This window comes from Leishmania braziliensis, chromosome 36 (genome assembly GCF_000002845.2).
Source record: "Leishmania braziliensis MHOM/BR/75/M2904 complete genome, chromosome 36".
Classification (NCBI taxonomy): Eukaryota; Euglenozoa; class Kinetoplastea; order Trypanosomatida; family Trypanosomatidae; genus Leishmania; species Leishmania braziliensis.
Genome location: NC_009327.2, coordinates 2,024,627 through 2,046,588, shown reverse-complemented (window position 1 = coordinate 2,046,588; position 21,962 = coordinate 2,024,627). Strand labels below are relative to the sequence as shown.

General features: G+C 58.5%; 5 protein-coding genes across 5 annotated transcripts; all 5 read left to right on the top strand.

Moving 5' to 3' along the window:
• Positions 1–1,893: 1,893 nt before the first annotated feature.
• LBRM_35_5540 (conserved hypothetical protein) lies at positions 1,894–2,481 on the top strand (the record flags this gene model as incomplete). The annotated part of the gene is made up of 1 exon (XM_001569118.1): positions 1,894–2,481. One exon carries the CDS (start codon positions 1,894–1,896, stop codon positions 2,479–2,481), a length of 588 nt encoding a protein of 195 aa, XP_001569168.1.
• Positions 2,482–4,018: 1,537 nt separating this feature from the next.
• Positions 4,019–7,177, top strand: LBRM_35_5530 (conserved hypothetical protein; the record flags this gene model as incomplete). Its single annotated transcript, XM_001569117.2, has 1 exon — positions 4,019–7,177. One exon carries the CDS (start codon positions 4,019–4,021, stop codon positions 7,175–7,177), a length of 3,159 nt encoding a protein of 1,052 aa, XP_001569167.2.
• Positions 7,178–8,026: 849 nt separating this feature from the next.
• Positions 8,027–10,264, top strand: LBRM_35_5520 (endonuclease/exonuclease protein-like protein; the record flags this gene model as incomplete). Its single annotated transcript, XM_003723196.1, has 1 exon — positions 8,027–10,264. One exon carries the CDS (start codon positions 8,027–8,029, stop codon positions 10,262–10,264), a length of 2,238 nt encoding a protein of 745 aa, XP_003723244.1.
• A 1,315-nt stretch (positions 10,265–11,579) lies between these two features.
• Positions 11,580–14,120, top strand: LBRM_35_5510 (putative adaptin; the record flags this gene model as incomplete). The annotated part of the gene is made up of 1 exon (XM_003723195.1): positions 11,580–14,120. The coding sequence occupies one exon, from the start codon at positions 11,580–11,582 to the stop codon at positions 14,118–14,120; it is 2,541 nt and encodes an 846-aa protein (XP_003723243.1).
• A 2,950-nt stretch (positions 14,121–17,070) lies between these two features.
• Positions 17,071–21,962, top strand: LBRM_35_5500_A (conserved hypothetical protein; the record flags this gene model as incomplete). Its single annotated transcript, XM_001569116.1, has 1 exon — positions 17,071–21,962. A coding segment is annotated over one exon (4,892 nt), but the record flags the coding sequence as incomplete, so codon positions are not given.

The following is a 21,962-nucleotide window of genomic DNA, read 5'->3' as shown; positions in this document are numbered from 1 at the left end:
TGGCCACCGGCGCCAGACGCCAGGCCAACACCTTTTAAAAATCGCGCCACACGATGTGACACGCTAGGACAAAAGCCACTTGGCAGCCAGCGTCCGACACTACAGGAACAAACATGCCGAGCGTACGAGAGGACAAGAGGCCGTCCTCGCCGAGTTTCGCACGGACACTTATCTGGACCTTGGACTCTGGAAGGGGATGTGATTGGCCGCGTCGAGATGGAGTGCAAATGCTGTGTTGCCTGCTGCTCTGCAAGCGTGGCGGTTCCTCCACCGCCCCCCCCCCCTCCCCCGCTTATGCTTGCGGAAGGCGTCTGACCCGGAGTAGTGACCGATATGCCACGCGGGTTTTTTTGGAGCGCTTGAGGCTCACAGCACACTTTGTTTCACGCTATGGTCGTGTACGCAACGACCTGATTACGCACTTCTCGCTCGCGCTGCATGAGCTTACCCCGTCAGGTGTTCATTGTTGCGCTCTTGTGTTTCTTCACAACGCCACGTCCTGGTCTCTTGGCTCTCAGGCACCTGCTTCATCACCGTTCCTTTCCGCTTGATACACCCACTACTATCGAAGGCGCGCGGCCCCAGACTCAGAGCAATATCTCACTTGTCGTGGCCCATGCGGTGGACCAGCTAGACACGCTCCCCATGACGGACGCAAAGGAAATAGACAGGCAGCAAGTCTGCTAGAAAACAAGGTTACCCTGGAAGATAGGGCCCAGAAGCCGAAAGTGCGAGCACGGCGCGCCCGCGCTGTCGGCCACAGCTGGCATGGCGCGGCACCGGTGCCGGAAGCATGACGGGAGCCCCCCGAATCACACACCCCGTGTCTCCCCCGACGCCAATGGGACGAGTCTGCGCACCGCATGATGGGATGCCGCGGCTGGAAGCGGCTGAGGGGGGAGACATGGCGCCCAGGCAGAGCACCGGGACTCCGAGAGCCCTGGCCTGAGGCTGGCCGGCCTCCTCCCTGACCTCACCGGGCATGCACCCACACCACTGCCTCCGCCCTTTGAATGCAGGGCCCGCGAGGCGCATGGCCCGATTCGACGCCTGGTGGATCGGCCTAGCCCAGGATGTCGCCGTGGTGCAGCAGAGCGGCATAGGTGAGCTGTGGCTGGGTGCGTCTATTGGCGCGCTTTGCTCTTTGTGGCACGGAGGTGGGAAAGAGAGAGTGGGGGGAGCAATTTGTTCGCTTCTTCTCGTTTCAGCGTTCTGGGGCTTTTCGCTGCTCTCCTTTCACTCGTCAGCGTCTCCTTGAAAGAGGCGCACAACGAAAAATGAAAAAGATGAACAAACACAATCGGCACACAGGAGAAAGAGCGGCTTTCATATCAGTGGTCTTAGCGGAAATGCCTAATACCGCCTTGGAGGACTGCTCAGTGTTCTTGCATTCGCTATTGTGCCGCTTGTATTATCGCTAGCAGTATGCGCGTGTGTGCTAGGGGCGACACTTATACATCCTCTTTGCCTTTACTGGTTCTCCGGAAAGAGTAGCCTTTTTCTCATGTACACATTCTCGTATCTTTCCACCAGACTTACAGACTTACCGCTCTTCCCTTTACCCCTCTTTTCTTATCCCTTCCCCCCCCCCCCCCTGGAGTGCCACCTGCACGCTTCATCTTTTCCTTCCCTGGTTCTGCTCTGCTGGTGCCAGGAACTACTCGTTTCCCGAGCAATTCGCCTCTCTCCACTTGCAGCTCGGGTTCTGGTGTGGTGTGGGCGTATCGCCATTGAGACCGGAAGGCCACAACCATTTGTTTGTTGTGTGTTTCGCATTCGCCACGTAGACTGCGATAGGGAGGCGCTCTTTCGGCTTCACGCGGGCGTCTCATTTCCTTCCTCTTTCCACTCGCATTTTTTTCCTCGGCAGTAAAGGAATACTACCGCGTCGCGATGTACACGGAGTGGGAGCAGTGCGCAGCTGTCAAACGCTTGACGAGAGAGGAACTGCAGCGAAGCGTAGATCGTCTCAGTCATAGCCACCGGCCCGAGGTAGAGCTGAAGCCGCTTGTGCCGCGCAGCACTATCACCAAAGAGGCGCTCGACAAGCGCATTCATCATCTCTACGACGAGTCTCTGGAGCGACGGCAGCGTGAACGCGAGGAGGTGGCGCAACAGGTGGACGCTGCGATAAAGAGGGATGCCACCATCACAGTGACTAAAATTACCCCTCGGGAGGAGGAGGCCCTAGTGCGCCACCTCTACGACGAGGCCGTGGCTATGAAAAAGAGAAACTTCGACCGACTGTACGAGCACGAGACCTCGCACTACGAGCGCAACACGCCAAAGCTGACGGTCAAGAAACAGATGTCCGCGACAGACCGTCTCTACCGCGAAGGGATGGCACGGGAGCGTAAGAAGCACATCGCTTTGTACGAGAAATACGTTGTTGGTCGTCACCAGCCGCCATTGCTGCGCCCTGCGGCTGAGTTAGCGGCATCTGCTGAGAAGATGACGAGGGGCGAGGGTGTGATCTCTTGATACTTCTGTGTGTGTACCAGCAGAGCACAAAGACACGGCGAGTCACGTTTCCACTTGCCCAGAGTGCGTCTATCATCTCCAGCCCACACTTCTACTCCCCGGCGCTTTTTTTTTTTCTTCTTTACCTCATCGCACTGCACAAATGGCGCTCTACGTCTTTGTCACCTTTTGATGTATATTCCAGTTTTGCTTAGTTTGATCGCCTTCTCTTCTTGCAGTCTATTGCGGTGAGGACTTGCCTTGGACAGTGAGCGGACAAGTTCGTGAATCAGCCCCTAGCTTTCTCGCTTTTCTCTGCACCAGCATCTTCTCCTTCCTGCACCACAGTCAGCCAGTGGTCCCCTGCTGCTGCCTAACCGGTTGTGCTTCACATTTTCTTCAGGGGGTTTTCGTTTGTGTATTTTGGTTTTATTTTCCCAGACGTTTAGAGCTGACGAATAGTGCCAGTGCAGTGCGCAAGCGCTTGGTTTCATGCTGGGGTGCACGCTCGCAATGCTCGTTGCTCCATCTCTACTGCAGGTTCGTGCTTCACACTCGAATTCCCCAGCTCTCTCCTCGGGTCTTCCTGCTCCTACTGCGCGCGTGTTAGAGTCCGTCCCACTCATCTAACCCCGGTTCATCTTTTCGCCTGGTGAGACGGAGCAGTCGAACCGAAGGGCCATCCAGCGCTTTCGTGAGTATCGAGCAAACGCATTTGTGCAGCACCTCAGTGCCACCGTGAGTGGTGAGACTCCTTCTAGGCGGCACGGCTGCATATCCCCTTCTTCGTGTCAGATTACCCGATCCTACGTATGCTACTGCAGATGACAGCCGTTCTCTCTGCGGCTTTTCTCTCTTCACCAACCGCCTGCTTTCACGCTGGCAAAGGAAGTATTCATCGGTGAAAACAACAATAAACACCTACTGAAGCACACCATCCCCGACTGGTCCCCGCCGGCAGCATCTGGTGGTACGCAGGCGTGTGCTTATCGTAGGCAAAGTTCTGTGTTTCATGGCCTCCTAGCTCGTTGACGGTTTTTCGAGACTGCGCTTATTCTTCTTCTACGCTTCCATCTCCTTCTTCCCCCCCCCTCCCTCCCTCTGTCGCCCTTTGCTCTTTGGTTTGCGTCTCCCTTTCGTTGTTGTTGTTATGGGTTCATCTCGTGATTAGCTCTTCTGCTCACTTTTCCTCATTTGCTTAGTTCGTTCGTGTTGTACTCGCTCAAATGCGTTTGTGTGGGTGTTGGTGTTCAGCGGATAACCTGACTCCCTCCCTCCCTCCCTCCCTCCCTCCCTCCCTCCCTCCCTCCCCCTCTCTACGGATGCTTCACTGGCGCCTGTGGCTCGTTGGCAGAAATCATTATACCCATAGGCCCATTTACTCTCTCATTCCCAATTCACGTATGCCCTGCTCTTCTCTTGTTGTCTTTTCACTTTCTCGAGTCATGACACAGACGAACACAGCAGTAAGAAGATAGCGCTTTTGCTTACTCCTGTGTTTCCCCTCCGCCTTCAGCTTTCTCTCCGCTCGTATGCGATAGCACTGCACTGCCACGTAATGAACCCCATTGGCTCTTCTACAGCGCTGGGCGAGAGATGTGAGTTGTCGGAGCAAGAGGTGCTGGACTGGCTGAGCCGCCGCGGGTTCATCCAGGCTTACGCTGCGCTCATTGCGGAAACCTCATCGCCGGCGCTGGCGCATGATGACTTCCCTACCAGGCAGTGCTTTACGTGCGACGGTGCCGCGGAGGTGACGACAAGTGGTATGGTTTCGACACCCACCGATGTTCAAGCGGAGTTGCGCGACAGTGTCATGGAGGCTCTCTCCGCATACAGGGACTTGGTGGGCAACAGCAACGTGTTCGCCATGCTGGAACTTTGGGACCCTCAGCTTTGCTCTCGCTACGTGCAGCGATCAGCGGAGCGTAGTGAGGCGGAGCTCAGCAGGTTAGAGGGGTTGGCGCAGGCGGTCGAGGAAGCCAATGTGCAGCTTCGCACCCGCGAGCGCGAACTGGACGGCCAAGTGAAGCAGATTGTAGCCATCATTGCAGAACGTCTGCAAACATTGGCCAGCTCGGTGGATCCGATGCGCAAGGATATTCTTCTTCCGCTGCTTCGTACTGTGGCGGTGCTAGGCTCATCCGGTACGGTGCGCGCTGCGGCGAGGCACATGATACTAACTCTCTACAAGCGGCCGATGATGGAGCATCGAATGGCCATCGTGCAGGAATGGCTCCGTGTTGCCCAGGAGGCATCATCGAGAACGCTGGAACAGGAGCTGATCCCCGAGTTGTATACTCTAGTCAACGCTCAGGTGTTTGAGCGGCGGTTGCTAGCTCTCGACTGCGCAGCTGCTGTGGCACCGATGCTGCGACGCTCTCCGCAGGTGCGCTACTCACTGTGTCAGGGTTTGTTGAGGCCATTATGTGAGGACGACACATCCGCGGTACGCCGGGAGTTGCCACGGTGTCTCTCCTTGCTTTGGGGTGACGCAACGACCAATGACACCACGGCCACTATGGACCCATCTGCGTCGGCAGGCGCCGTGTCGAGGTCAACTGTCGAGGGCGGATTACCATCGGACACAAGCGCCGTGCATTCAGCTGTAACACGCACGTCTGCTGACCGCTTGTCTGGCGCCAGCACCGTGTCCTTGTCGCTGACACAGAAGACCTTTTTCATGGAACTTCTTGTGCACTTGGCGACTGACAGCAGCAGCCGAACGGTGCGTCAGGCGGCCCAGACGCAGTTATGCGAGGTCCTCTATCCTGTTTTTCTCCGAGACGGAGTGCTGCTGACGCAGTTCGTGCCTCTGTTGCTGACCTTCATCGAGATGGAGGCAAGGCAGCAGCTGCTGCTCAAGGGGCCAGACAAAGGCAACGGCAACACTGCCGGTTTGGGTGCCTCCAACGCATCTGCCAAGGCAGCCGCAGTCGGGGAAAGTCAGAAAGGCGTCTCGGATGAATCAAACACGTCTGCAGCCGCGGCACTCTCTCTCAGTAACGTCATGACACTCGCCCAGCTTCTTCACGCGGCACTTCGCTGCGCTGCTGCAGACGTGCTGCACAGTCGTGAGGCCGAGGGCCGCCGTGATCGATGCAGGGCCAGCAATGATTCGCAGACCTTATCTTCACTATCATCCGCCTATGTGCGTGTTGTGCTTCCCATTGCCTACAATCTGCTCTGCCTCCTACTATCCAAGGTCCGCTTCGTGTCTCTGACCATAGGTGAGGAAGGTGGAACGCTGAATAGCAGCGATGCAAGTACCCGCTTGTGCGGCCCGCTGTGCGCGTTGTGCGCCACGCTTGCGTCTTTGGTACCGCTACTTGATGCACAAGTGTGGCAGGACGTGGTGCACTACTTGAAAAGGTCGCTGGCATCTGATCCACAGGTTGGCGTTATGGCTACCCCAGTAACTGAGAGCACTTCAGTAGTGGTAGCAGCACCGTCACCTTCAGAGTCGCTAGAACCTCTCTCGCTACAAAACGCACCGGATGCTTCCCTGACTGAACAGGATCTGGTGAAGGGGCGACTGCTCTTTGTGTTTTCCTTCTTCCTCTTCCTCTGCGGTGACGCCGTGACACTGCCGCAAGGGGTCACAGGTGCCAACGCTGACGGCGCTACAGCGCCGGAGACGAGGGAGACGACCGGCATCGATGGCTCCTCTCTTTCCACGGCACCGCTTTTGAAGCCCTTCACCCCCAAGCACATCCAAAGTGAGAGTCTCCACTTCGTTGCAGGGAGCATCTCTCTGAAAAGCGAGGACATCAGCTGCCCCCGTTCTGCATCTCTTGTGGCGTGCGTTCAGTGCGTTGCAGCCTTGGCTCCGTTTGCGATGGAGAGTCACGAGGTAGCGTCTGGCATTTCAGGGCTGGCGAACTTCCTCGTGGCCTCGCCAGAGGTGCGGCAGCGTCTGACGGCTGTGGTGCTAGCCCACGACACCTGCGCTGTGCTTGCAAACGAACGCTTGAAAGTGGCCCTGTTGATTGAGCCTCTCATGCCCCTTCTCAAGGACCTGCAGCCAGCTGTGCAAGATGCCGCCTTGTCTGGAATCCTTTCCGTCTCGATCGCCCTGACGGAGCCGCGGGTGCAAGAGAAGGTGATTCGACCCGTGCTGCGCGTGGCGGACGCGAGCGGGTGTACCTCGCGTTTCACCCGCTGTCTGCTACAGCAGCTCTATCAGCTCATGCAGCGCATGCCGGCCGAGCCACGCGAAGTGCTTCTATACCCACATCTATCTGTACTCATGGACCGCCTCGCCGAGCTGTACGTGGAGCGGGTATCTCAGGAGGGGTTTGCTGCAGCGCCGGCGGCAGCGGCATCATCGCCCACGTTATCGGCACCAGTGGGTGCAAGAAGCACTCGATACGAAAGTACGGACACCAAACAGCGTGACCTCGGTGTACACGACTGGGAGGAGACAATGCTCGCGCTTCAAGCGCTGCTGAACAGCATTGTGAAGTGCGCGGTGGTGACGCCGACGCTCGTGTATCGGTACCTCCTGCCTGGCATCCAGCAATTGTCCAGCGACGGTATCTTGTCTGGGTGCAGCCCGGCAGTGCGGTCACGCTGGCTGCGCCTGCAGAAAAATTACCAGATCTTTATGGAGAACAACACCAACCGGCTCGCTCCGAGTGGTGCCGTCTCGACTGACGGAAAACCAAAGGTCAGTACACTGCTGGATCGCTTCAAAAATGAGCTGAAGCGGCATCTCTGAGCCAAAGCTGAAGAAGGAGGTCGACGCACGACTGTGAGTCACCGCTCACCATCGCCTTTGCGTGTAGCCGTGGGGGTCGCAAAGCAACTGAAGCGCGACTTCATTCCTTCTGCCTTCCTGTTTTTTGCCGTGCACTGCGAGCGAGGAGGAGAGAGGGGGGGGGGAGTTGGTGTGGTCGCCTGAGCGAAACGATAAAGCACACGCGTTCATGAAAGCAACTTGACGTGGCGGTCTTCTCTTCTTCGTTTTTCTCGCAGTTGTGACGCTTCGTGGTGTGGACATCTGCCTATATTGTCTTGGCGCGGTTGAGCTTAGCGTTACTGAAAAGGCGCTCTTCTACACACTACCTCAGGGTGTCTCACTGCTGAGAACAGAATGACTCCCGCGGTAGCGCGCTGCGGATTCCTCTTCCTATTTCTTTTCCTGGTGTTTCCTCTCCTCTATGTTCTGTCCCGCCCCCTCCTTATATCCTGTGAGCAAGACGAATTCGCAGGCGCTCTTCGCACATTATCGTTTTTCCTTGTCCTCCACTACGAGTACGCGCAGCGAGGAGGCCGCAAGCGTTTGCGTGCACACACCCACACACCCGCACTACCCTTTATCCCCAGAAGTCGGCTGGTTCAGAGACACGCCTCCGCTCTCTGCCCATCACTGCTGCTCGACACGCACCCATGCACATCACGAAGGTGCGCAGAACATTTTCCTTGAAGAGCTAGTAAGTAAACAACGACGTTGGGAAAAAGCAAAAGGGGTGGGCGGAGGGGAACATCGTTGTCAGGCAGCAGAGATACCCCACGAGCCATTTGATGCGCCAGCACATTGGCACATGCGAACGACTCACGGAATGCAATGTTCCTGATCAGCTGGAACGTGGCGGGGTGGTCCTCCACCTCGCAGGCGATTCGCGAGAGCTTTGGTAGCATTCATGACTTCTTTGCCTGCACCGAGGCGGACATCATTTGCCTTCAGGAGTGTAAAGGCACGCTAGCGAAACTGAACGCGTCTCCGATGGGCATGGGGGCCAGTGATCCACCTATAAGCCGCCGACCCGTTGTCACTCCCCTGGAGCGGCTGGTGACTCTACAGGAACGGCGACGGTTGACTGGATCCGGTGAGGGTGGCGCATCCGCTGTCAGTAGCGGCGGCGGTGACGGTGGCAGCAACGATGGCATTGAGGGTTGGGAGTCGTTCTGGTCCTTTAGCGGCAAGCAGCACCGCGGTTTCAACGGTGTCGTGACATTTGCGCGGAAAGGGATCACATGGCGATGCGACAACCAGCCCTTTACACAAGACGAATTCAATGAAGAGGGCCGCGCCGTGGTGACACACCACAGCGCCTTTGTGCTGGTGAACGTCTACGTGCCAAATGCTCGCAGTGGGGCTCGACACGCCTTCAAGTTCCGTTTTCTTCGCGCCTTAGAGGAGAAAATGGAGCAACTGCGCACCGAGACAGGGAAGCCAGTCATCCTCGTCGGCGATCTGAACATGACGTATGGCGCCTACGACGCCGCCTGGTCACTGCGGCGCATTCATCTCGGCGCTCTCCTGCAGTTGCAGGCGTTCGCCGAGACCGAGGGGGACGCCGCGTGGACTGCCGCGTTCCCTCATCTTTCAAAAGAGGCCCTCAAGCGAGTGACGAACATGATCGCAAATCACTTGTGTGCACAGGTGCAAGAGATTGCCGCGTGCATGGAGAGCAGCGCTGTAACGGCGGCGTCGCCTTCTTTGCCCATCTCGCCGTCCTTGACCGCGTCGTCGTCTGGCACTGGTGCTGTTTCGGTTGATACAGAAGTCAACACGGGTGACAACGCGATCGATCGAGTGGCGCTGCAGCAGCTCTGCGCGCTTCTCCCGCCGCGGGGCTCAGGCAGCAGTGCCAAGGGAGCTCACAATTACGAGGCACCACCAGTGTCGATGCGGGCCCTTTACGATGTCGGCTTTCGCTGCGCGTACGCCGCCGAGCTCGTGAAGAGTTTCCCGTGCCCCCACAACAACGAGCTATACGCTGTAGTGCGCTTCTGCGGACTAGCCCCGCACTCGGATGCGTCGGCAGAGTTCATGGGTCGGCTTCTCCAGCTCCGCCTGTCGGTGTCCTCCTCGCCAATGCGCCAAGGGCAGCCATGGCTAGCGGCTACCGATGGGGTGACTCATCAAGCAGGCCTTTCGCGAACACGCATGTGGGACACCTTTTTGCTCACGAAGGAGGTGATCGATGCGTGGTCTACAGCTCCGGCAGACTCACCACTGATTGATGCCATGCTACTGCGCGAGGTGGAGTGCCCAAAGCTGCAGCCCTACTGCCCCTGCCCATACACTTGCTGGGATCAGTCACGCAACCGCCGCCTCGAAAACGAGGGCACGCGCATCGACTACATCCTTGTCGACTCCGCTCTGCTCCCTGCTGTGGTGTGCCGTGCAGAGACAGCCAACAACGTCCTTGCCGGAATGCCGGAGCGGAGATCATCGACGTCTATTGCGCTACAACCATCAACAGATCGAGATGATTTTTTTAGCGAGCTGCATGGAGCTCGCTACCGTGATGGCGTGATGCGTGCAATGGCCAATGGCGCCTACCCGCCGGCGCCCTTCGATGGAACTGGAATGCCGGCACTGTGCGAGTATGCGCGGGAGCTGTGCTTTGCTGGCTTGCCCTCTACGGGTCTCTTTGTGACCCCACCGCAGCTCAGCGATCACATTGGAGTGGGTCTTCTCCTGAACCTGGCTGCACTCGGCACGGCGAGCGAGCTGCTTCAGCGTTCCGGCAAGGTGGTCGAGGACCACAAGTGCATGTATCGACCGCCCGTTGGGCTCCACACCTTCTTCGCCGCGGCGGCCGCCAAGAAGGCTCCGGCCCCCGTCACCACGCTGCCGGCGCAGGGGGAAGAGGCCACGGATGGCAAAGGAGTATGCGAGGCAGATGGCAGAGCAGCCGGGCACAAACGAAGAATCGACAGCAGCCCATTGCTTGCTTCCTTTGACTCCAGTCCGAGCGCCAGGACCGATCCAGCAATACACAAGTCTCGCACTGAAACCGGTGCCGTCGTTGCTCGTGGCGATCCAGCGCCGCGCATAATCGACGTGGATTAGCTGTCAGCGTTGCAGTGAAAGGAGTGAGTTGGGGTGCTCTACTTTTTCTCTACTGTTGACTGCTCTAATTTGTGGCTTAATGGGAAGAGGTGAGAGAGGGCAACGCAGCGGCACGCTGTGAACATGCTGGTGTGTGTGTCTGTGTGCCCAGCGGGTGTGGGGGAGGGAGGCGTGTGCGTGCGCCCTGTAGTTCTTTGACGTGATGTGCTCAATACTCTGTGCAAGGCGCAGGTAGGGAGAAAAACGAAAGATATTTCGCTACTCGATGCCCGACCGGTGCGTTGGTGAGCCGCATGGAGGCGAAATGCACAAACGAGAACGAAAAGCAGAAAAGAGACCGAATATGGAAGACGATCGCGACTACAGAGCTTCTTCTTCGCGTTACGGAGGGACAGCGCGCTGCAAGTTGCGTAGCGTGAGAGCTCCCCACCTTCGCGAAGGTGGTGGTGCGATATCCTGCGGCATGTGCGCGTAGCGCGTGCGGTGATTTAGTGAGAGACGTTCTTCTCCTCTTTCCCCCCACGCAGTGGTATTCCGCCCAGCAACTACCACACCGCGCCTTGTCTTCCTCTTCTTCACAACACACGTGCTGTTTACTGCCCTGCCTCCTCTCATCTGCTCACTCGAGCGACTTTCCCATTATCTCCTCCTCGTGGCACTGGCTGGCAGCGATACGGAACACAAAAACAACTGAGAAGGAGGGCGTGAAAGCAGCCCCTGAGCGGCGTTGGTGTCGGCAGCAAGTGCTGCGTCCGTGTAAGCTTGACGCGCGATTGCACAAAATTAAGGAGTTTGTGGAAGACCCTTTGCTCTGAAATTATCATTTTCTTCTCGGTGGCCTTTTCCAGTCGCGGTCCTAGCGGTGGTGGTGGCGACTCCTGAAGACCTTTCCATCCGTTGCGGAACATGCATGCACGCAAACGGATAGAAGCCCACCTACACCCGTTGTCAGTCTTGCGCGGAAAAAAAGGCGCCATAACGTTTGCGCGCTTTTGTTTTCCATTTCCAGCCTCGTTTCTTCTCGTTTCGCGCCTGACGGTGCGCGCATCGCCTCCCTGGTTCTCGTCCGCCTGCTTTCTCCGCTTGCGTGTACGTTCTCCCCCTCTTCCCCCCACCGAGCCCCTGATCTCTCTTTCTCTTTCGTCTGTTTTCAATGTGTGCGCCTGAGTGCATTTGATTCGTGATTCCCTCCTCCTTATTCCTCCGCCGAGGCGGCCTACTCTGCGGTACTTATTCGCAAACCCTCTTTTCTAGTGCTCTCTTCCTCTCCCTTCTCGCCTGCTCTCCAGCGGCTGGGAGGTTTTTTTGCCATCCAATGAACGGCGCTGCGCTTATTGAGCAAGCCACGTTTGTAACGGAGCGGGCCTGGGAGTACGCGAGCAACACGACTTCCGTCTTCAGTAAGGCTCGCTCGCTTGTCGCTGGGGATGCACAGTTCTTCTCGGTTGCCCCCAGAGTCGATGATCTTCGACGCAGCCTGAGCTCGGAGTCGCTCCATGACAAGCGCGATGGCATGAAGCGCATCGTTGCGCAGATGTGCAAGGGTAGTGACATGCGTCACTTCTTTCCTGATGTGGTCAAGAACATCCACGTCCCCTACATCGAGCTGCGTAAGCTCATCTATGTCTTCATTGTTTATTATGCTGAAGACTGCCCCAACGAGACACTCCTGTCCATCTCTGCCTTTCAGAAGGACCTGCTCGACCCCAGCATGCATGTCCGCGCCCTCGCCCTCCGCATGCTTGCGTCGCTCCGCATTCATGCCATTCAGCCAGTAGTGCTGGTTGCCGTGAGGAAGTGTGCCAGCGACATGGCACCGCTGGTGCGCAAGACGGCCGCCCTCGCGCTGGTGCAAATGCACACGGTAGCTCGCCAGGAACTAGACCTTGACACTGTGCGCCAGCTGCTGCGTACTTTTCTGTCCGATCGAAGTCCTGAAGTGGTCGGTGCAGCCGCGATGGCGTACATGAGGATCTGCCCAGAGGAGTGGGACCTGGTTCACGGCGTGTACCGCCGCCTGTGCAGGATTCTGAAGGACTGCGAGGAGTGGGGCCAGGTGGTCCTGCTGCGCTTGCTGTTGCGCTACGCCCGTCGGCACTTCGTCGACCCCAGAAGGCCATTCGCAGCAAGGGCTGCCCGATGCAGCCGCGGCTCCTCGGGCATGAGTGGGAAAGGGACGGACGGTGACGATGACGATGACGACGCGACGTCCTCGTCCCACTTCTCCATCGCCCCACCATCACGGGAGTACGAAGCCCAGAGGGGCGATGCCGCTGCGGAGGCACAGATGGACCCAGATCTGCTGCTGCTTCTCAATTCGACTCGGCCGCTGCTGTGGAGCCTGAACAGCTCCGTTGTGGTGGCGGCCATCGCCCTCTTATGTCACTGTGGCACACAGCGCTTTCAGGAGACGTGCGTGAAGTCGGCGATGCGACTGCTGAGCACGTGCACCGAGGGCCACATTGCCGTGCTGCATGTCATCTATGACCTACTTCTGCTTCAGCGTGATGCATTCCTTCCTTATCTAAAGAGTTTCTTTCTGTTTCCTCTGGATGCAGCGGATGTGCGGCATGTGAAGCTACGGATTCTCTCCCATCTGGTGACGTCCGCCACCTCGGCAGAGGTGTCTCGTGAGTTCCGCTCTTACCTGCGGCAGTACAACGACGCCGCCGTTGTAGAGGCAATTCAAGGACTGGCCCAGGCGGTGCAACAGTACCCACCCTTTGCTGCACACACCATCCGTCTCGTGACCCCACTGCTCTCGAGTCGGACCAGCTCTCCTGTTGTCGTCGCGGATGCCGTAGCGATACTGCGTGTGCTGGTATTGCAGGGCACTGACCCGGTACGCATCTCACGACTTGCATGCCAGCTAACACTTGACATTATGGAGGAGCGGATTACGGAGCCGTCGGCGGTGGCGACCATTCTCTGGTTGACAGGTGAGAACATATCCAAGCATCCTTCCATGGCGGCTGCAGCACCGGACTGCTTCCGCGTGTTTGCGAAGCGCTTTGGTGGCCTCACTTCGGAGGTGAAGCGGCAGGTGCTCACCCTGGGCTGCAAGGTGTGGGTGCAGTTGCAGGGCAACAGCGAACTCTCGGAGCGCTTCAAGCAGGTGTACCACTACGTTGCGGAGCTAGCCAGGTACGACGACGATTACATGATTCGCGATGAGGAGCGACTCACAGAGGCGACGTTTGATCGGCAGAGCGACACATTTACAGGCGTGCGGGCCGCGCTGCTGCGTGCAAAGCCGCTGCCAGACGTCAACGACCCCTACTCTGAGCGAGCTGGACTGGAGATTGGTACCTTCTCCAACCTGCTAGGGCCGGCGGTGCGCGTCTTAGACCCGCTGCCGACCTGGGCAACGGAAGCGACGGATGGAACACTGCGTCGCTCTTTCGAAGAGATGAACACCTCTGCCGCCGCGGTGGCGCTCTTTGAGCGCACCTCCGGCGAGAAAGAGAGCGGCAGCAACGATAGTAGCTACACGGACGGAGAAGAGAGCGACGACAGTGGCGATGCGGCCTCGTCGTCCGGGTCCTACGAGTCCAGCTACAGCGCCTCTAGCGACGCGGAGAATGAGAGTGGCAAGTCGAGCTCCCACTCTGACGGCGATGTCGCGGCGCCGTCCAGAGCTCCAGCGATGCAGAAGGTTAGCAGCGGTGTTAGCACGGCGAAGGCGTCACTGCCAAAGTTCGCGGTGAAGATCACGATGCAGTCAGTGCCGCCGTCCGTTCCCTCTCCAGCTCCTGCACAGGCGACCATGACGGCGACCGAGAAGACAGACGCCACGCCCGCTGCCGTACCAGAGCTGCCGCCGGCGCCGGAGACCGTCGCCGAACCCAATCTGTAGTAGAACTGTAGACGACCGAATTTGTGGTAGTCCTTTCTCGCTCTCTATTTCTGTGTGCCAGATGTAGACGGAGCAGCGCAGCAGCGCCCGCACCGATACTGCAAGGGTGTGTTTAGGGGAACAGAGATAGGGTGAGAGCGCCGTGTGTCAAAACTGTTTGTATGTGTGTCTATGTGCATGCGTGTGTGCGTGTGTGTGTGTGTGTTTATTTTGTTGCTGTTGCCCACGTAGAGCTGTCTACTTTCCTCCCTTGATTTTGGCTCTTTGGCTTCTGCGATTTGGTGCAGCGGTGCTCAGATACTCGATGAGGCGCAGCGCTTGACGGACAGCAGGCGTCAACGTCTTTGCGACCTTCCACCTCTCCTTTTTGCTCTCCTTTGCGCAACCACCACCGCCGCAAAAGTTCACATAAGAGCCCACTCGAAGATGCGCCTTACACACCGACACTCGTCGTCCCCCTCCCCTTCCTTTCCCTCGGTCATCAGTAGTAGTCGACGAAAAGCTAACCAGTGTTCGAAATGAAAAGAGGAAGGAACACGCCATCAGCAAACACCCGCAACGCACCGGCTGGACTCCGCCCGGCAGTTTCTCTTCCCGACCTCCTTGAGGAAACACAAGCAGAAAAATGGTGACTGTCCATAACGACACCCAGCGAGAATGACAAACTCATGTCTTGCACAACATTCACCCAATCGCGGAAGTTGTCATTGGTACAATGCCCCGCCCCTCTCTTCGCTCTTCACACCACAGAACGCGCCAGGGTGCGGCGTGTTTGAGCCTCAAGTACTGGCTCCCTTGATTCCTTCCATGGCTTCACAGGAGATGATGACCAAAGAGCATAATGGGTGAACTGGACGAGGTGGAGTAGAGAGGTGATATCAGCAACCGCTCCAGCGCACCCTCGTCGGGAGGCCACCTGTCTAAACCTTCGAACGCAAAAAGAAAAACAAGATGGAAGGAAGAGCCTTCCGCGCTCATGCGTGTCCAGGTGATTGCGATTGAGAGAGAGAGAAACTCCTATTGCGCCAAGCGAACTTTCGCGCCTAGTCTCTGTCTAGCCATGTGCGTCTGCTTCGTGTAAGAAGGGCAGTCGTGTTTTTCTATGATGTCTCATGCAGCTCCGTTCATCCTTCTCTTTCGTTTGGGCTTACTCGCACTTTTATTTGTCTCTTTGCTTGACCTGTCTTTACTACTGTGTTTTTTTCTTTTCGTGGTGGTGGTAATGGGTACTGCTCTGATGGGTCAATGGAGGTCTTGTGCATCGATATTTCCTCTTTTCGGTCCGTCTCTTCCTTGCCTTATTCACCTCGTTGTCTTTTCGGCGATTCTCTCAGCTTTGATAGTGATGAGAAGTCTGCCTCCTTTCTCACAGACGTACTTCGGCACATCAAAAAACCTTTACCTCCGAGTGAAAAAAGAGTGAGGCTGAGGCTGTAGACGTTACTCGGTGACGTCGGCGCTGCCACCCTTACTCCTACAGCATTCTGTGATAGACATCCACTTCCTCGCACACATACATCCCTGACAACGTATCATTAGAGCTGTACTCCCCAGAGAAGTTTTTTGTAGCCGCGAGAAGCACGTGCACGCTGGTGGCAACTTGGGTGCTATAGACATACACCAAATACATACAGCCGGTCGTGGACCCGATTCCTTTGAATCAAAGACTGTAGAAAAGCAGTGAGGGAGGAGGGAGGGGAGGAACGGGTGTGAACATCATCGTTACCTCTCTCTTGCTTTACATTGTTGACTACCTTGAGGCCTAAGGGGCAGTCTAGCCGTTACGTGTCTCGCGACGTTGGGCGCCTCTTCAGGCACGCACATATACATCCTCGCGTCTCTCCAACGCTCTTTGCGTCTGCCGCGCGTTTCTTGAGACAATCGTCTCTACTACTTACGTATTTACTATGGTTGGAGAAGGAGGGAGGGGAGGGGCGTGAATTTTTCTCTTTCTCTGCTGACCTTGCTCCCCGATCCTCTTCAGCTCATCTGCTGCCCATCTCGTCTGTCGGGGTATGTGCGCTGGTTTGTGTTTTCTCTCCTCTTTCTGTGTCTTCTAGATTGTATCGTTACGCGGTCAGTCGACTTCTCTGTACATAAACCCCTTTTTTCAATCTCCGTGTTGGAGTCTCTCTTTTTCTCTCCATTCTCTAGGCTTAGCCCTTCATTGGTTTCTTTGTTTGCTTGTTTCTCTTACAGAATCGCCTTAGCCACTGTCGCCTGCTCTGCCTCCCTCCTCTCTCCCCACACTGCGGGGTCTTTTTTTTTCTTTCGCTTCAGCTTTTCTTTGTTTCGCTTCTGCTGGTTGTGCGTGCTCCGTGTATCTCCTTCTCGTGGTGTGAGTCTGTGTTGCAGGGTGGTGCACTACACCTCCGCGAAGGGTGCGCTGCAGCTACGTTCACACCGTGTTGTGCTCCTCATAATTCCCCTCATTGCTGCATTCATCCTTCTTCTTTTCTGTTGTTCTATCGAGTATCGTGAGTGAATCAGTACGCTGTGCAGGTCTCTTCGACCACAACTTACCTTACTTTTGGTGTCTGTCAGGCAGTTGTTTGACCCTGCTGCCGCTGGTGTAGTTACTGCGGTTGGCTGGCTCATTGTGCCTTGTCTTTTCTCAGTGTCACACGCGTGCTGGTTGTGATCACAGCGACTGGAAATTTTCTGGGCTATTATTGTTATGGTTATTGTGGGCTTTCTATCACCGCTTTGTTTTTTATATTGTGTGGTCGCTTTTCTTGTCGGCTCTCACTCATCGCTGGCGCCTTCGGTCGCTCACCCCCCCCCCCATCTTCTCCATCGATTCCGCCCACCTCTTCACCTCCCCTCGTGAAAGGGGGGGGCATCTTGGCGTCACCGATTCGGTTATATTTTCCTTGAAGTTTTCTGCGTATCGATCAAAAATCGGAACAAAAACGAAAAATCGAACCACCGCGCATCCACTTCGTCGCTCATGTCGTTTACGGAGGAGGTGAGTGATGCACCAATCAGCATCACAGGGGAGATGTGGGTATGCGCTGACAGCACAGGGCCTTCGAAGGTTGGGGCTGGTCGCGGCCTCAAGAACTTCATCACCATCGAGAAGGATCTCTTCTGCGCTTACTCCTCTCGCAGTGCGCAGAGTAAGCAGACCAAGCAAGTCGCCTTTCGTAGCATGAAGCGTGTCGCATGGTTTACGCATCGCCCTACGCCGCCAGTGCGCGGGTCGTCAGCGAGCACCACCACTGCCGCACTGCGTCGCCGCGGCAGCAAGGACGTGCTCACGGTGTACTACTATCTTGTATTGGAGTTTCTGCGTGACAACACATGCCCTGGCACCGTGTCCCTGGGCAAGCGCGAACGCATCGTTCTCTGCACAGATGATCAGCAGGACTTTTTAATCTGGCGAAAGTTTGCCGACCTCTACGGGAGTTCACTTGTTCACGAAGGGCTTGTGGAGGGCCGCGAGAAGAGGTCCCTGAAGTCACAAAGGAATGCAGATGGCGTGCCAGATCACGACGATACCACTTCGAGTGACGACGACGGCGAAGGCCATGGCCTCAGCGGCGGCGCTGTATGTCGACGCTCCCTCGACCTGTGGAAGAATCGATGTGTGGCGTTGCTCAACGACTTTGCTCACTTATCAAATCCGTCCTTACAGGTCAAAAGCGCGGACATCTTCGAAGCGCCGGCGGACTGCGGTGGGCTCAGCTGGGACGCTCATGCGGAGTCCGTGCTGCATGCTATCGAGCAAGGCATGCACCCTCTGATGAAGGTGGTACCAGCCAAGTCTTCTGAGGACCGTATTGTCGGTCTGTCGTCTTTGTTGTCCTCGCCGTCGACCACTCCGGCCAGCATATTGCCTGGTGCGTCAGCGACGGCAGCGATGGTAACGCACGTCGATGAGATGCAGTCGCAGGCGGACAACCTGCGGATGGAGCTGAGACGGTTTCAGGAGGTTACTGGTGAGGTGGGATCATTAGTAGAAGGCAGTAAACTGAAGGCAACAATGATGTCGCCTGACACATTGCATGCTTACCTAGAGCGGCTGAGGAAGGTTCTGACGTCATCAGAACCAGCTAATAACGTCGCGACACAGCGAGTGGACAAGACGGTGACCAAGACAAGTGTAGCGTCCGCCGACCTTGCAAAGCTGGAGGGCGTTTGTAAAGCTGCCGTGCGGAGCTTTACAGAGAAGGTGAGCACCAATGCTCTTCCTCTCTCAGAGGAGTCAAACCGCCAAAAAGCAAAACAGCAGGAGCAGGAAGAGCTTCCTCAGCGTATGGAAACGGTCGTTGCGGTTCTTCTCGACGAGCTCGCGCGCGCCACCGCAGATGTGCGCTCCCTAAAGGCGTCTCTTGCCCAAAGCACAGCCCTCACCGAACCTTCACCGGCTCGAAACTTGTCGGTGGAGCTGAATGAGCTTCGCAGAGTACTCAACCGGAAAGAATTGGAGGTGGAAACGCTTCAGCAACAAAACTTTGACGCGAACCGCCAGACAAAACAGCTCTCTCGCAGGCTCGAAGAGGTGGTTTTCTCGTACGGCGAGGTAGCGCATGACATGCTGCGGTCCCAATACCGCGAATACGCGTCACTGCGGAGCTTGTTTCTCCCAGCGCTCTGCGGTGAGGTGCCTCTCGACAGTTCGACAGCCACCGAGGTATCTTTTGCTGCGAGCAGCTCATTCGATGGAATACGCGAGGCCCGTCCCACGAGCTATTCACAGGTCCCCTCTAGTGGCATGCAGAAGCTGGTCATCTCTACTGCTCATTTGGAGGCAATCCAAGCCCTCGAGCAGGAACGCAGTGCTGCACGCGAGAGACAACGCGAGCTCGAGGAGGTGATGAAGGAGTTAGAGGTCCTAAGACAGGAGCGCGATGAAGAGATCGCCAACCTAAAGTACAACTTTCTCGCAGCCGAGGAGGCGTGGGAGAGGGACATGGCCATTCTTCAAGCGAAGCTGTCTGCAGTGCAATCTGCTGTTCCGCAAGGGGTGGACCTGCTATCCAACGCTTTGCTGACAAACAATACCACCGAGAAGTCCGGCATCGCCCAGAAGCTTACATCTACGCCGTTGCATGATACTGCTGCGCCTGTAGACGTTCCAGAGAGCCCCCTCATCGTGGCACAGATGGCCGTCAAAAGGCAAGAACGACTTAAAGAGCTGGCAACACTTTTGGGAACGACCCCAAGCGAGACGAGCCTTGAGGATGATGTCGCCTACCAACGCCTCCAGGACTTCTACACATGGGCACGTGAGGTTGTAGCTCCTCTTAGTACAACTTCCTCATTTGAAGGATCACTGCTAGACATGATCACCAGCATTGTCCACGCCTACCAGGCAGTGTTGCAGCAGGCATCCACCATCTACACCGATGCCACATCAAGCAAAGACGACAGTTCACTCAATCTGGCTGACATTATGAAAAACGAGCACGACCAACTCGAAAAGCTTTGGAAAATCATAGACGAACACTTGCTAACTCAAGAACTTCGCAACGCGCTTGTGAGCAGTACTCCACAGCCACTAGAAGAACGTGCGGCTCTCTCTTTTTCTTCCCCACCAACCGTCGCGGAACTCGACCAACTCCCGCCACTCATACAACATGTGAGCTCCAATGCAGCACTCTATTTCCAGCTGCAGCTGCGGAGTGGTGAAATACCATTGGCTCTCTATATTCAGCATCTCGAAAACAAATTGGAGCAACTAGAGCAAAAACTTCAGCAAAATGACGTACAACAAAAAATAATCGAGGACCGTTCAGCAACGCACCAGCCACTCCCGCAAAACACTTCACCACATAACGACCCTATTCACCTCCGAGGCTCTTTGCCGGACGTGGAGGCGTCGCCGTCGGAGCCCTGCGGTGCTGTGATTGCGCGCGCCGCCGCCGGTGCCGCGGAGCGCGAGCGAGTGCTGCGCGCGGACCTCGCTGCCGCGGAGGAGCGCCAGCAGGCGGTGGAGAGCCGGCTGGAGGCGGCGAGGACGGAGCAGGAGCGGGTGGAGGCGGACCGCGAGGAGCTGCGGGAGGGCGTGGCCGACGCGCTGGCTGCGCTAGGCGTGGAGGCGTCGCCGTCGGAGCCCTGCGGTGCTGTGATTGCGCGCGCCGCCGCCGGTGCCGCGGAGCGCGAGCGAGTGCTGCGCGCGGACCTCGCTGCCGCGGAGGAGCGCCAGCAGGCGGTGGAGAGCCGGCTGGAGGCGGCGAGGACGGAGCAGGAGCGGGTGGAGGCGGACCGCGAGGAGCTGCGGGAGGGCGTGGCCGACGCGCTGGCTGCGCTAGGCGTGGAGGCGTCGCCGTCGGAGCCCTGCGGTGCTGTGATTGCGCGCGCCGCCGCCGGTGCCGCGGAGCGCGAGCGAGTGCTGCGCGCGGACCTCGCTTCCGCGGAGGAGCGCCAGCAGGCGGTAGAGAGCCGGCTGGAGGCGGCGAGGACGGAGCAGGAGCGGGTGGAGGCGGACCGCGAGGAGCTGCGGGAGGGCGTGGCCGACGCGCTGGCTGCGCTAGGCGTGGAGGCGTCGCCGTCGGAGCCCTGCGGTGCTGTGATTGCGCGCGCCGCCGCCGGTGCCGCGGAGCGCGAGCGAGTGCTGCGCGCGGACCTCGCTGCCGCGGAGGAGCGCCAGCAGGCGGTGGAGAGCCGGCTGGAGGCGGCGAGGACGGAGCAGGAGCGGGTGGAGGCGGACCGCGAGGAGCTGCGGGAGGGCGTGGCCGACGCGCTGGCTGCGCTAAGCGTGGAGGCGTCGCCGTCGGAGCCCTGCGGTGCTGTGATTGCGCGCGCCGCCGCCGGTGCCGCGGAGCGCGAGCGAGTGCTGCGCTCGGACCTCGCTGCCGCGGAGGAGCGCCAGCAGGCGGTGGAGAGCCGGCTGGAGGCGGCGAGGACGGAGCAGGAGCGGGTGGAGGCGGACCGCGAGGAGCTGCGGGAGGGCGTGGCCGACGCGCTGGCTGCGCTAGGCGTGGAGGCGTCGCCGTCGGAGCCCTGCGGTGCTGTGATTGCGCGCGCCGCCGCCGGTGCCGCGGAGCGCGAGCGAGTGCTGCGCGCGGACCTCGCTGCCGCGGAGGAGCGCCAGCAGGCGGTGGAGAGCCGGCTGGAGGCGGCGAGGACGGAGCAGGAGCGGGTGGAGGCGGACCGCGAGGAGCTGCGGGAGGGCGTGGCCGACGCGCTGGCTGCGCTAGGCGTGGAGGCGTCGCCGTCGGAGCCCTGCGGTGCTGTGATTGCGCGCGCCGCCGCCGGTGCCGCGGAGCGCGAGCGAGTGCTGCGCTCGGACCTCGCTGCCGCGGAGGAGCGCCAGCAGGCGGTGGAGAGCCGGCTGGAGGCGGCGAGGACGGAGCAGGAGCGGGTGGAGGCGGACCGCGAGGAGCTGCGGGAGGGCGTGGCCGACGCGCTGGCTGCGCTAGGCGTGGAGGCGTCGCCGTCGGAGCCCTGCGGTGCTGTGATTGCGCGCGCCGCCGCCGGTGCCGCGGAGCGCGAGCGAGTGCTGCGCTCGGACCTCGCTGCCGCGGAGGAGCGCCAGCAGGCGGTGGAGAGCCGGCTGGAGGCGGCGAGGACGGAGCAGGAGCGGGTGGAGGCGGACCGCGAGGAGCTGCGGGAGGGCGTGGCCGACGCGCTGGCTGCGCTAGGCGTGGAGGCGTCGCCGTCGGAGCCCTGCGGTGCTGTGATTGCGCGCGCCGCCGCCGGTGCCGCGGAGCGCGAGCGAGTGCTGCGCTCGGACCTCGCTGCCGCGGAGGAGCGCCAGCAGGCGGTGGAGAGCCGGCTGGAGGCGGCGAGGACGGAGCAGGAGCGGGTGGAGGCGGACCGCGAGGAGCTGAGGGAGGGCGTGGCCGACGCGCTGGCTGCGCTAGGCGGGAGGCTCGCGTCGAGCCTGCGGCAGCA